The sequence below is a fragment of the Amphibalanus amphitrite genome, unplaced genomic scaffold (assembly GCF_019059575.1).
Source record: "Amphibalanus amphitrite isolate SeventyFive unplaced genomic scaffold, NRLGWU_Aamphi_draft 000679F_arrow, whole genome shotgun sequence".
NCBI classification, from domain to species: Eukaryota; Metazoa; Arthropoda; class Thecostraca; order Balanomorpha; family Balanidae; genus Amphibalanus; species Amphibalanus amphitrite.
Window position 1 is genome coordinate 322,497 of NW_024882173.1, and position 12,349 is coordinate 334,845.

The following is a 12,349-nucleotide window of genomic DNA, read 5'->3' on the forward strand; positions in this document are numbered from 1 at the left end:
TTCATGTCTGCCGATCTTCCACACTCCATACCTGTCTGAATTCATGTGTCTGGTATATCTGAGGAAATGTGCAGACCGCGGCGCCTGACCGTCGGGTCACTGACGTCACTGATGCTGTCCAGCAGCCGTGTCGGACCCACCCCTGCCCGCACCACAGACGCGCACCTCCCCGGGGCCACGTGCCGCGCGGCCTTGATATCAGCGGGCTGTGCAGGGCAAAGGCGCTGGTGCCGCCGCCACTGAGCGTCGGCTGACCTCTACAGAGGTCCATCGTGCCGCCTGCCGACGAGCCTCCGCAAAGATAAACAAATCTGCGACAGTTGCGGTCTGGATTTGGTCTCACTGCACTGAGTCTGCGAGACAGATGTCATTCCTGAGGAGCCAGCGGCGCAGAAGTGACGCCGCTGACAGTTTGGACAGTCAGTTGGCAGACGGAAGGTGTTCCGGCTTGCTCCGGTATTGTCTCCTATGGTCTCACGGTCAGCGATGTCAACCCCCAAGACCCAGTCCGGAGACGGTCCCCCTACCGCCAAACCGGTGAGATTAGGGTGCAGAGCACCCATTGCATCGCAGTGACTGTGGAGGCTTTGCTAGCCACAGATGTCTATAGATTACGTGCTGACGTCTATATAGGATATATTTGACCATGATAATCTGCGGTGGTCTTTCTTTCTGATGTTGTTTAATGAAGATTTTAGTAAGGCCCGGTGGCCTACGCAGGCCTTAGTCATGGATTTTTTTTTTTTTTGTCGAGGGGCAAATTATCTTTATGACAGTCATGTTGATGTTAGGACGGCTAAATAAATAGGACGGGCAAAAAGGTGCAAAAAGTTACATGCGCTCTCTCATGTTGTGATATCGGGGAATAGCTTCGAAGTTCAAAGTTGCGAGCAGGGGCGGAGAATTGTCATAATCCCAGGGGGTGCTTTTCTAGCAGCTGGCGAATGGAAGCTTCGAATTCTTGCGTAGAAAAGCGTGGGTAGGTACGTTACTACGTTTTCCAAGCAGCATCACTCTCCTCGCGGCTTACGCAAAGCAGTTTGTGCCTCAGACGTAAGTTAACCCTCGCATGTGTGCGGCGTTTGCCAGCTTCTAATGTGTAGGGGGGGGGTCGGTTGGACCCCCCCTTGCCGTTTGGCCCCTGATCGAGCTAGAGCTTCGCGGAAAAAACGAGCGTGTTGCCCGTGACGAGAGGAAGCCGATGATACCCAATTTTAAGGTCCTAGGTCATTGGTTGACCTTCCAGGTCAGGTCAATGACCCAAAGTCGGGAAAATCGGGACCTGTTAGAAAGTCGTAAAGTGTGGCTGTTAAGGGGTTTTTCGGGATGCTGATCACGAATATCGTGTTAGTTTTGATCACAGATGATGTCTTGAAGCATTTAGACCAGGTCGGGTCAGGTCAGGTCAGGTCAACCAGTAGGCGTCGTGACGGGTATTCGTAGTACGTGTCAACCGCCTCTGACAGCTTCGTAACATGTTACGAAGTCACCAAAACTACTTCGTAAATGTTCAAATGGTTGCTAAATTCGAATTCAGCTCCAAAAACTAGCCTAGAAACATGTAAAACTCGAAAAAGTGACCCGAGGTCACCCGAGGTCACCAAAGGTCAATGACCTGACCTGACCTTCAGGTGACCTTGACACACACGGGAGTAACATCAAATAACATGTTTGAACGTTTGAAACCACGAAAAGCTTGCAAACACGCGGCTAGTGCGAGCCGGCATACGCGAAATCGCGATTCCGGCCAAACATGGTCTCGGAAAAGAGGTCACAGGTCAAAGGTCATTTGGGTCAGGGTCATGAAATTTTCAGGGTAGGTGTAAAATTGATCAATGCGAGGGTACTGAAAATTTCGTCGCGATCGAACGCTTTTTACGCGAGTTATTTGCGAAAAACCATGGGGGGGGGTCCATCCGACCCCCCCCCCTACACATGCGAGGGTTAAGCACCCCCGGAGGACTATTGCACGGTAGCTTTTGAATTTCAAGGGCTGCTCGAGCACCTCAAACCCCTAATTATCCACCCCTGGTTGCGAGTCAGATAATGATGTACGGAGGTACTGAGAGGATAAAAACTATAGATTGATAGGTTCCGTGCAATTATCGTGTTTCATATAGAATATATATATATATATATATATATATATATATATATATATATATATATATATATATATATATATATATATATATATATATATATATATATATATATATATATATATATATATATATATCCGTAGGTACCTAGCAGATACAGTTTTATTCCGGTGCCAGGCACATGGATTGATAAACTTCGCAAGCATAATCAATTAAAAAAAAAAACGAACGACTGATGGAATACCTCACCTGCTGTGAAGAACTGTATCTATGTGGGTTCATAAAGGCATTAGTCATTACTTATAAGGACACCGCTTACGGATCAACCTAAATGCGTACCTTTCAAGCATATTCTCAAACAAATATTTGGAAGCGTTGCTCATGTTGTTGTTATTCGGAATATGATAGTTTTTCGTCAAACACTCATAGTTTGAGCGCCGTGAGATGATAAGATATAGACAGGTCACTGATCCGCGCTAACCGCTATCATCGTGAGAGTGGACTCTGATGTGAGTTGCTACATTTCAGTCCGTACTTTCAGTGACCACTCTAGCCCCGAGAACAGCAAGGAAGGGGAAGGGGATGGGCGAAACCATGACATATGGGAGGTGTTGGCCTTCCGTGACACCATCGTACCGCTGTTGTCCACAGAAAGCAGTGCTGTCTCTGGACCTGAGCGGCGACTACGACTCCGACTCGGCTCCGCTGCCATCGGTGACCGGCACCCGCTCCTGTCGTCACTCGGTCTCCTCCTGTACCGATGTGACCTCTGAGAAGACGCCGCTGCTGGCACCGCCCCGCCCGGAGCCCTGCGGCGGCAGCGCGGACCCGGCGAGCGCCGCGCCCAGCGGCGGCCGCTGCAGCTCCCACCTGGGCCTGCTGCTGGCACTGTTCGCCGCCTTCTGCTCGTCATTGGTGAACGCACTCGTCAAAGGCCTGTCCTCGGTGGACCCGGCGGCCCTGTCGGCGTTCCGTTTCGCCATCCTTCTCGTCCCGGCGATGGCCGTGGCCATTCGTCGTGGCACGTCCATCTTCCCGCGCGGCCGCCGGCGCACGATGCTGGTCCGCTCGGTACTCGGCACCGCCGGACTCGTGCTCAAGTTTTACGCGATGCGTCTAATGCCTCTGGCCGACGCTAGTGTGATCGTGCTCAGCGTGCCCGTCTTTGTGGCCGTGTTCGCGCGCCTGTGGCTGAAGGAGCCGTTCACGTGGGTGAACGCCCTCACCATCGCCGGCACGCTCGCGGGGATCGTGCTGATCGTGCGGCCGCCGTTCCTGTTCGGCGGCGGCACCGGCGAGGGCTACAGCGCGGTCGGCCCCGTGCTGGCCTGCACGGCCACGGTGGTGACGTCCATCACGTACGTGTCGCTGCGCCAGCTCCGTGACGTGCACTACTCGGCCACGGTGTCGGTGTTCAGTCTGACGGCCGTGCCGCTGTCGGTGATCGTGTGGCTGACCGTGGGCGACCGCTCGCTGCCCACCACGGCGCTGCCCTGGCTGCTGGTGCTCGCTGTCGGCGTGCTCAGTTTCCTGGTGCAGATGTGTTTCACGAAGGCGTGCCAGCTGGAGCTGGCCGGCCCGGTGGCGGTGGCGCGCACCACCGACATCCTGTACGCCGTGGTCTGGCAGGTGGTGTGGTTCGACCAGGTGCCCGGCATGTACTCCTTCATCGGCATGGCGCTGGTCGTCATCTCCGTGCTCCTGGTGGCGGCCAGGAAGTGGTACGAGGCACGACACAGCCAGCAGAAGAAGCCCACCGAGGGTGACTGAGCTTAGAATCGTCGTTTTCTGTCAAACGAACCGTGATACTTAGTGGACGTCAAATAGGTATGTTAAATATGATGTCCAATGGTTACACCTATATAGAAAGTGGGACGGGAAAAGGGTGCCGGAGCAATACGGCACATTGAACTTGCGAGGCTGCATAAGGATGCGAGACCCTATGGGTATGTTCTCCCTCATTACAAACCACCTTCCTCCGATGATGTTGGTTTATCATTTGGCTCGCAATATTTATATTGTGGTTTCAAACGTTTTACCGGTAGGTATTACCTATGATATTGATATGTCGAATATCTTGCGTGACTTTCATAAGCAGCCCTGCTAAAGCAATTAACACCAGGAATGGTGAACCGAAAGGTCCGGTCGCAGTGAAATTGTAGCGTCGCGTCGTGTGAACTTTTTTAATAATGCAATGCCTGATGTGCAGGCACGCACAATTACCGCATATTTGAAATATGTGTTCAACTGTCCACATATAGGTACACATTGTAACTACACATAAATGACTAAGCATGAGTCATATTTGCTCTCTTGACGAGTTGACAGTGTCCGGATGTGATTGTCGGGCCTCGGGAAATCCTGGGTCCTGCAGACATACCCAGTCACCGGACAGGGAAAGGAAGCTGCGAACGGCGCGGTGGAGGGAAACGTCGCTACATCAGCAATCCGCCTCACGCGTCCGGTCATCGTGCACCGTGCACAAAAACGTGCAGAGGGTCAGGGTCCTGGCTGCACCCTAAACGGCTGAGCGTTAGTGGTATGTTCCATCTACATGACAGAAACGTAACTACTGATGTTTCTATCATGTTAGGGTTAGCAAAGCTTTGACACCAGAATGTGCTCATCCCAAAGCACGCTTAAAATGAATTGAAAACTGATATGATTTCGCGCTTCGATCCTTAGCGAACCAATAAATAAACATCATTGTTTATTCAAATAAGCGAACTTTTTAGCAAAAACTTTTAGCTGGGATGGAATGGTGTGTGAGGGGACTGTGAACCTCTCAGTGGACGTTTTACGTCACGGCTGGAAGTGACGTCACTGCAGGCGATAAGGCGCCAGGGCTGACCAGTGGGTGTCAGGGGATGTGCCAGTGACCCGCCGCACCAGAGGAGCTGGCGAACCGGCTGTGGACGACCCGAACTGCGCCGCTCAGCATGGTGGAACGCCGCCGGAGAGCAGTATCGGTCACCCTGGCCGTGCTGCTCCTACTCTGTGACGTCATCGGATACGCCTTGGCGAGAGAGTGTAACAAAGTGGGATGCTGTTATGACGACGATCGCACCCATCTGACCTGCAGCTTCAGTGTCCCTGAGGTGAGCACGTTAGGGCCGGGGAGTCATCCAATATCTAAGCTATGCTATTTCTCCAAGTGAAAGAATTGATGCCTTTTACAATGTTCTCGTTTTTAAAAAACGATACAAGATACTAATGTTTTGACATGCAATGTTGTGTTATTCCCATAGATTAACATACTACTGAGAGGGGCACCGAACTTGGAAGAAGCTAGAATTCTACGAGGTCGAAGCGTTTGGTTAAAACGCGACGCAGTGTCCTCCAATCACAACCTACGCAGAATGCTTTTCTCCGACATCGAAAGGCTAGTTTTGGAGGAGAGCACCGAGGTGCAAATAGAAGCCGACAGAAACGTCTCGCTTACAGTGAAGGACGTTGGTGAACTGCAAATAAGAAAGTCGGCCTTCCTCGGCTGGCACAGCAAACTGGCGACCCTGTCCGTCACAAACGCAGACAGCGTGTACGTCGAGACTGACGCCCTGCCGTTCGACTCGATGTTCCACCGTGTGGAGTTCTCCAACGTCAGCACCCTGACACTGGAGACGGGCGCGATCGGCGGCATGATCAGCTCCCTGCAGCTCGAGAACGTCCGCTCTTTACGGCTGAGCCCCGGAGCCATCAGCGGCAAACTCGGAACCCTGAGCCTCCGGAATGTCGAGGCCGACGCATGTCCCCCGCACGCGTTCGGAGGGTCCACAGACGTTTTACTCCGCTCCGTGACACTTTCGAGTGTGGAATCGCGCTGTCTGGACGCCAGTGGGGGCTGGAAACGGCTCGCCATGGACGACTGCACCTTGGGCCACCTGTCGCCGCGCAGCATCCACGGCACCATCGGAAACATCACCGTCTCCCGCTGCCGGATCGCCAGCGCCAGCCCGGCAGCCGTCAGCGTGAACGCCACCCTGCTGCACGTCTCCAGCACCTCCGTCGGCGAGCTGAGCTCGTGGGCGCTGCAGGTGGCGTCCGCAGACTCGGTGTCCCTCCACCGGCTGAAGGTCGGCTTCCTGCGCCGCGATGCGCTGAGGGGCCTGCAGCTGACCGAATCGGACGGCGGCCTCTCGGTGGACGGTCTGAGTGTGGAGCGCGCGGAGCCGGGTGCCCTGAGGCTCTCCGCTGCTGCACCGGTCGCGCTGACCGACCTCCAGCTGACTGGCGGCTGTGCCTGCAGCACCCCCAGCTGGGCGCGTCAGCTCCTGTTGGGCGCCTCCAATGGCGCACGGAACGCCTCTGGCTTCCGAGGAACCGTGAACACAATCACGGAGGAGCAGGACGCATTACTACGACAAATCGAGGCCGGAAACTGTACCGTCGAAGGCATTTCGCTGGGCGAGTTCACCGCTCAGCACTGCGGTACACCGGCCGGCGCCGGCGGTCTGAAAGGTCAGTCAGACGACCACGCCCCTCTGGCGCCCGGTTGGTCGTACCTGGGCGTGGCGGCCCTGGCGAGTCTCCTACTGGCGCTAACCGTGCTTCTCATCATCATCGTCGTCCGGTGTTGCCGCCGTCTGCCGAAGAGTCGCTCCGACCGGCCGTGGCGATCCGAACCGGCCGGCGCCGACTGCGTCGGTCAGCACTCGGCAGGCGGGAAGACAGCGCCCGGCAGCCCGGGCGCCTACTGCCGACTGGTGATTCCCGGTGACACCGGGCAGTCGCAGGCGATCTACTCGGAGGTGGCCGACCCTCCGATGGCCGCCCGTCCGTCGGAGTCGGCGCACCCCAACTCGCCGGAGGCGCGCGCCTGCACCTGTCCGCCGACCGCGCGGTACGCCGTCTCGGCCGACACGGCCGGCTGCAGCTGCCAGCCGGATCGTCTGAGAGACGCCGAGCACACGTATGCAAACATGCCCGGCGCCGGCAGAGTTGACGCCTCGGCCGCCGACGCACGCGCCGATCAGGATGCCGCGCAGTCACCGCTCCGCCGCGACTCTCAGGTGAGCGGGTGCCAACTAACCCTGAGGCTGCTTTTGATCGGAATGGGCGCCAGTAAACTCAACAAAATAACAGCTAGAAACAGCTTGTTTCTGTTACCATCCGCGTGGGCGAGCTGAAATTTTGACGACTTAACCCGCGCCCGCTGGGGAAGGACTGAATCTGCCCCCCCCCCCTCCACCCGTTTTTCGCCAATAGCTTCTAAACACGCTAAGCCAGCGACGTCAATCTTTCAGTACCTTATCGTTATCATGCCTCAAAGTGACATGTTCCCCAAAAACTTAGGAACTCTGTCAGATTTTGTCTGTTGATAAAAACACGTGTTAGTGACGTCATGCCGCGCCATTTTCGCTTCAAAGATGGCAAAACTTCAAACGCTTCTAAAATCTTCAGTTTTTTTTTAATAAGGGCATAGGTACAGCAAGACAATATGACACTACTTTGTCTTTCAAATGGCTGCCTCGATTTTTGAAAACTTTGGATTTTGGTCATTTTTTAACCCTCGCCCTGGCAGGGCATTTGCCATTTTTCATAACACGTATGGCACCTAGAAACACCAAATTTGGTAAGTAGGTGGGCCCTCTGAATTTCTCGCCCCTGTGCAAATTTGGTTGCTCTAGGTCAATATTTAGGGGGGTTTTGGGGGGTATCAATGTAAAAATTTCGCTAAAAACAGGTCAGAAGTTTTTCGCTTATAACTTTTGATCTAAGATAGAGCAAAAAGAAAGCACCAGTGATCTCAGCACGTCACGGCGCGTCGAATGATATACTTAGGTATTTGCTTGCTTAAGTGTACTTAAAAAGTTAAGCACATCTTAAGTACAAATTAAGTCTTAAGAATGGTCGAAATGCTTAATGTTGCATATCATTCGACTCGGCTCTTCAAGAGGAACAGAATGATGCCATTTTGGAAGCTGTATCTTTATCATGTGACAAGTTATTGGCACAAACGTCGTTTGACCTCAGTTGACCTCATTTGACCTGACCCATGGATAAGTACACCAAACAAAGAAGCACCAAGTGACCTTATGTTAAGTACTGAGGTTTTAAAGCACAAAAGTGATAGAACGAAGCGGATATCTCCAGTATTTTCCGAATTGAATATTTTCCCATAGGCTTAACATTACGACGTAATGACCTCTAACTGACCTCAGGTCAGTGACATCAAATAAAACGAACTATATGTTATACAACTCGGTAAACTTAGCATATCCTGAAAGTTTGAAGGAAATCAGTCCCAAAACTGAGAGTTATACAGGTGCATAAAGAAAATTGAAATTTGACCATGACCTTGTACCGGTTTTCTGACCTGGTGACCTGACCCAAGGTCACTCGTACCTGACATTTTCAGGTCACGTGTAAAAAGGTTGCGCTATAGGCTGTGCCAAATTTGGCGGCGCTGCGCGCCGCCGTTTTTACGCTATCTTTGAAAACCCTTAGAGGGGGAGGGGTCGCATCGACCACCCTGCCAGAGGGCGAGGGTTAAGCTGATTTTTTTTTTAAAGTTATAAAATTCCAAATTTAAAGTTAATAAAAACAGAATGACATACCTTTGTTAGAGAAATACCTACGATCTTTCACCGACATTAGGGGAGAGCGGGGAGAGTTGTATCATGTCCAAGTTGTATCAGGGCGAATTGTGCCAAACTTATCCAATGGATGGCGCTCGCGACACGACCAGCCGACGAGGTTTTCCGGGCGCCACCTTTCCCTGTTCTGTCTTGTGGCTGAGTGGACGCGTCTCGAGGTGAGAGCCGATTTTATGTTTTTTTAATGTCATTCTAAAAAAATAAGTTGCAAGAAAATGTGTGTTCTGGGCATTTAGATGTGCACGAATTTGAAAGATCTCCGTAGCGGTGGTGAGGGTAGGTTCTAAGGCTGCGTGAGTGAAAACGGATTTCTCCAGCTGTCCGCTGTTTTTTGAGCACGAGGATGTTTTTTCCAAGATGGCGGCTAGGTACATGTTGTATCAGAGCCGGGTGAGGTATGTTGTAACATGTATGCATGTATGTATGTATGGGTATGTTGCTTTTGATCGCGAAAGCTAAGCCCTGGCTCGCGTTTGTAGGTAGCTAGTCAATGCTCGTTCCATTTCGGCACAATGTGTTAGCTTCTTTGCTCTTAACGGGCCACTTTTGCGTCTAGTCTGTTGATGTTTCGTTCGGATTGCATTGACCTAAGTTTGGTCTAATAAAGTGAAGCCTTTGAGCATACCTATACATTGTATTAACCCCATTTAATGTTGTTGTTATGTTCAAAACCAGTAGCAAGCACACTCCCTGAAACGTGAAATACCTAGTGATACAAATTACCCCACCGTGTGATACAACTCACCCAAGCCATGGGGCAAGTTGTATCAAAAACATTGTTCTATTCGAGAGACCGTAGAAGAAAAACTGGTAGAGGTAGCGGAAAAGTTACTTTGCACAAAAAAGCAGAAGAATCAAGGAAGGGGATAGTATGGAAATAATGAGTTTATCACGGATAGTTACGAGGTTATGGGTCTCGGAGTAAAAACTGATACAACCCACCCCAGTCTCCCCTACAATTTTTAGATGAATCAGTTAAAAATGTAGAAGTTACTAAATTTTTAATTACGTCAAAACGCAAAACAATAAAAAAAGATTTTTGGGAGTTGTTAACCTTGTAAGGAATTAAATATAGCATAACACTTTGTCTTTGATAAACTGACCTTGACTTTGACTTTTGCATGCCATTGTATGCAATGCATCTTATTTTCATGGTATCCTGAGAACGCGTCTTGGGTGATCAATCTCAGTCTGTTCTTCGCTAACCGGGCTACAAAGCCAGTAGGCAGTAAAGTAAAAATTTGCAATTTTTACCTTTGAGCCGACCTTGGCGTGACCTTTGATCTACTTCTGCAGAAAAAATGACATCATAAGTCTTGTTAAGGGCTTTCAATTGCCGTTTTCCTCATCTTTCTACGACCGTCCGTTCGGAAGCTGAAGTTAGGGCGGAATCTGCCCCCCCCCCCCCCCTCCCCCTACCTCCCTCCAATTCGATCGGCTGAAAAGCCTAGTGGGGTTCGGGTCTAAATAAGCTTAGAGAAAATTTAAGCAATTAAGACAAAATTGAATTGAGCTATCAACTCCCTACTTACTACAACTGATTCATAACTTGAACGAAATTTGAATGGGAATGATTGGGGTGAATGGCCATCGGTAGATACCTCAGTTAAAATGGTGAGGATTCTTATTTTTCTCAGTGGCCCTGGGGGCCCGGACACGTTCCGGGCTCATGCAGGAGCATGGTATTTAGACTAATCATAGTGAGTGTGAGCATTGAACACTATGAACAGCATCTTTTGTGAGAGTGACGTTACCTGGCAGGTGTAAATCTCTTAGTGCTTTGTGAATATCATATTTACTGGAACGTTCACAAGTACATTATCAAAATATACCATTAGTTTGAAACATTAGGTAATAGGCATGTCCTGCGCTATATCAAAAATACTAATGTAGGTAATACTGAATGCCAAGAATTCAGCTTTATAGTGACCATCATCACACTAACATCACTGTACGAATGAGTTTACTGTTTAGCATGTATATGTAAATTGCATTACACAGTAACACGGATACAACGCCGTGATCGGTCTCCGAGGAAGCGCGGTAGCCGGTACCTGATTGTAAAGATTTACTGTGAAATGTAAATTCACTCTGCCGCGTGTCATATATGATTTACAGCCGCCTACTGACCTACAAACCTACGGGTCACTCATGAATCGGATAGATACGCGCATGCATACTCCCATAAGCTGTATGCACGAGTTCAGCACACGAATTTCACTCCGACTATGTCAACTGCATGTCAATTGCAAGTGCCCATGTGATTGAGAACGTCTTCTCCGGCAGGTGGAGGCGGCCGCGGCGGAGGAGCGCGGGCCTGTCCTCGCAGCCGCAGCGGTCGTGCAGTGTCCTGAAACCGATGACCTACCAGAGTACGCCGAGATCGCGCCGGTGCCCCCGCTCGGCGAGCCGATTTCAGCGGACCCAGCTGCCGAAATGGTCAGGAACGAGCTCTACATATCGGCCGTGTGATAAGCGAGGTTGACCACGGACTCGATATGCTTGGTTGTAAGGTACGCGATTGTGAAAATACGCTTTTTTAAGGCGCGATATTGTGATAATGGCTCGTGGACTGGACAGAAGAGACCTTGAGTTGTATGGAGCTGAAATGTTGAGGCATGCCGTGATGGAAATATACTCCGTAATAATACAGCTTAGATTCATAAATATGGAGATAAAGATAGACCAGTAAAACGCCTTTTGACCGAAGACGAGCGAGCGAGAGAGTGAGCCCTGCACGCGCGGAAGGGCGAGAGGGTACTTCCAACTGGCTTGTGCACTGCACCCTACCAACCGGTCTCTAGCCGCTCATCAAATTTGAGCGCAGTCGTCACAGCCGTTCTCGAGATCTGGAAACGCCCCCTGCACGTGCGCACGTGCAGTAGCACCCTTATCGTAACCCATGGGAATGCAGTGCCTGGTGGGTGCCTTATACATACATGTCAAGTTTAGGCGAAATCGCGCCAGTGATTTCCGAGTTATTGTAATGGGAACAAACTTGACACCTCTTTTCTTTGCATTTTGCACGTGCACTGGGGGTGACCGACATGCATCGAGAGTGTCCGATGTTTCGCAGAAGGGACGCAGCCCTACAAAAAAAACGCAAATCAATCGCCCCAGCGGTTGCCGAGATATAGGCTTCTCAATATCGCTACTTCAGCAGAACAACTTGAACATCCTTTGCTTTCCACGTGCCACATGCCACGACGTCACCTAGACACATCAAGAAAGGTCCAATACGGTGTACAAGGTATGTGGCTACCCATCAAAAAGACCGCAGGTCAATCTGCCCAGCGGTCGCTGAGTTACAGGCCTATCAAAAGCGTTACAGGCCAAGTCGGGTCGGGTCGGGCCGGGTCAGGCCGCTCATACTGAGATTCGCCCGTTATATTGAAAAAGACTCGCTTCGCGCTCGCTCATATTCAATGCCATGATGAAAGGTATATTGTGAAATGTGGTTATGTTGTATAATGTACCTACAAATATGCATTGCGCTTGTGTGTAGGCGTATACGAATAAAATGTATGTAATATATATATATATATATATATATATATATATATATATATATATATATATATATATATATATATATATATATATATATATATATATATATATATATATATATATAGTTAACAGACCAATGCC

At 50.4% G+C, this 12,349-nt stretch overlaps 2 protein-coding genes across 2 annotated transcripts; both read left to right on the forward strand.

Annotated features, from left to right (window-relative positions):
* The first annotated feature begins 318 nt into the window (after window positions 1-318).
* LOC122364496 (solute carrier family 35 member G1-like) lies at window positions 319-4,821 on the forward strand. The gene is made up of 2 exons (XM_043334915.1): window positions 319-537; window positions 2,754-4,821. Exons 1-2 carry the CDS (start codon window positions 469-471, stop codon window positions 3,870-3,872), a joined length of 1,188 nt encoding a protein of 395 aa, XP_043190850.1. The 5' UTR covers window positions 319-468; the 3' UTR covers window positions 3,873-4,821.
* LOC122364495 lies at window positions 4,815-12,098 on the forward strand. Its single transcript, XM_043334914.1, has 3 exons — window positions 4,815-5,200; window positions 5,351-7,111; window positions 10,985-12,098. The coding sequence occupies exons 1-3, from the start codon at window positions 5,042-5,044 to the stop codon at window positions 11,168-11,170; spliced, it is 2,106 nt and encodes a 701-aa protein (XP_043190849.1). The 5' UTR covers window positions 4,815-5,041; the 3' UTR covers window positions 11,171-12,098.
* The last annotated feature ends 251 nt before the right edge of the window (window positions 12,099-12,349 follow it).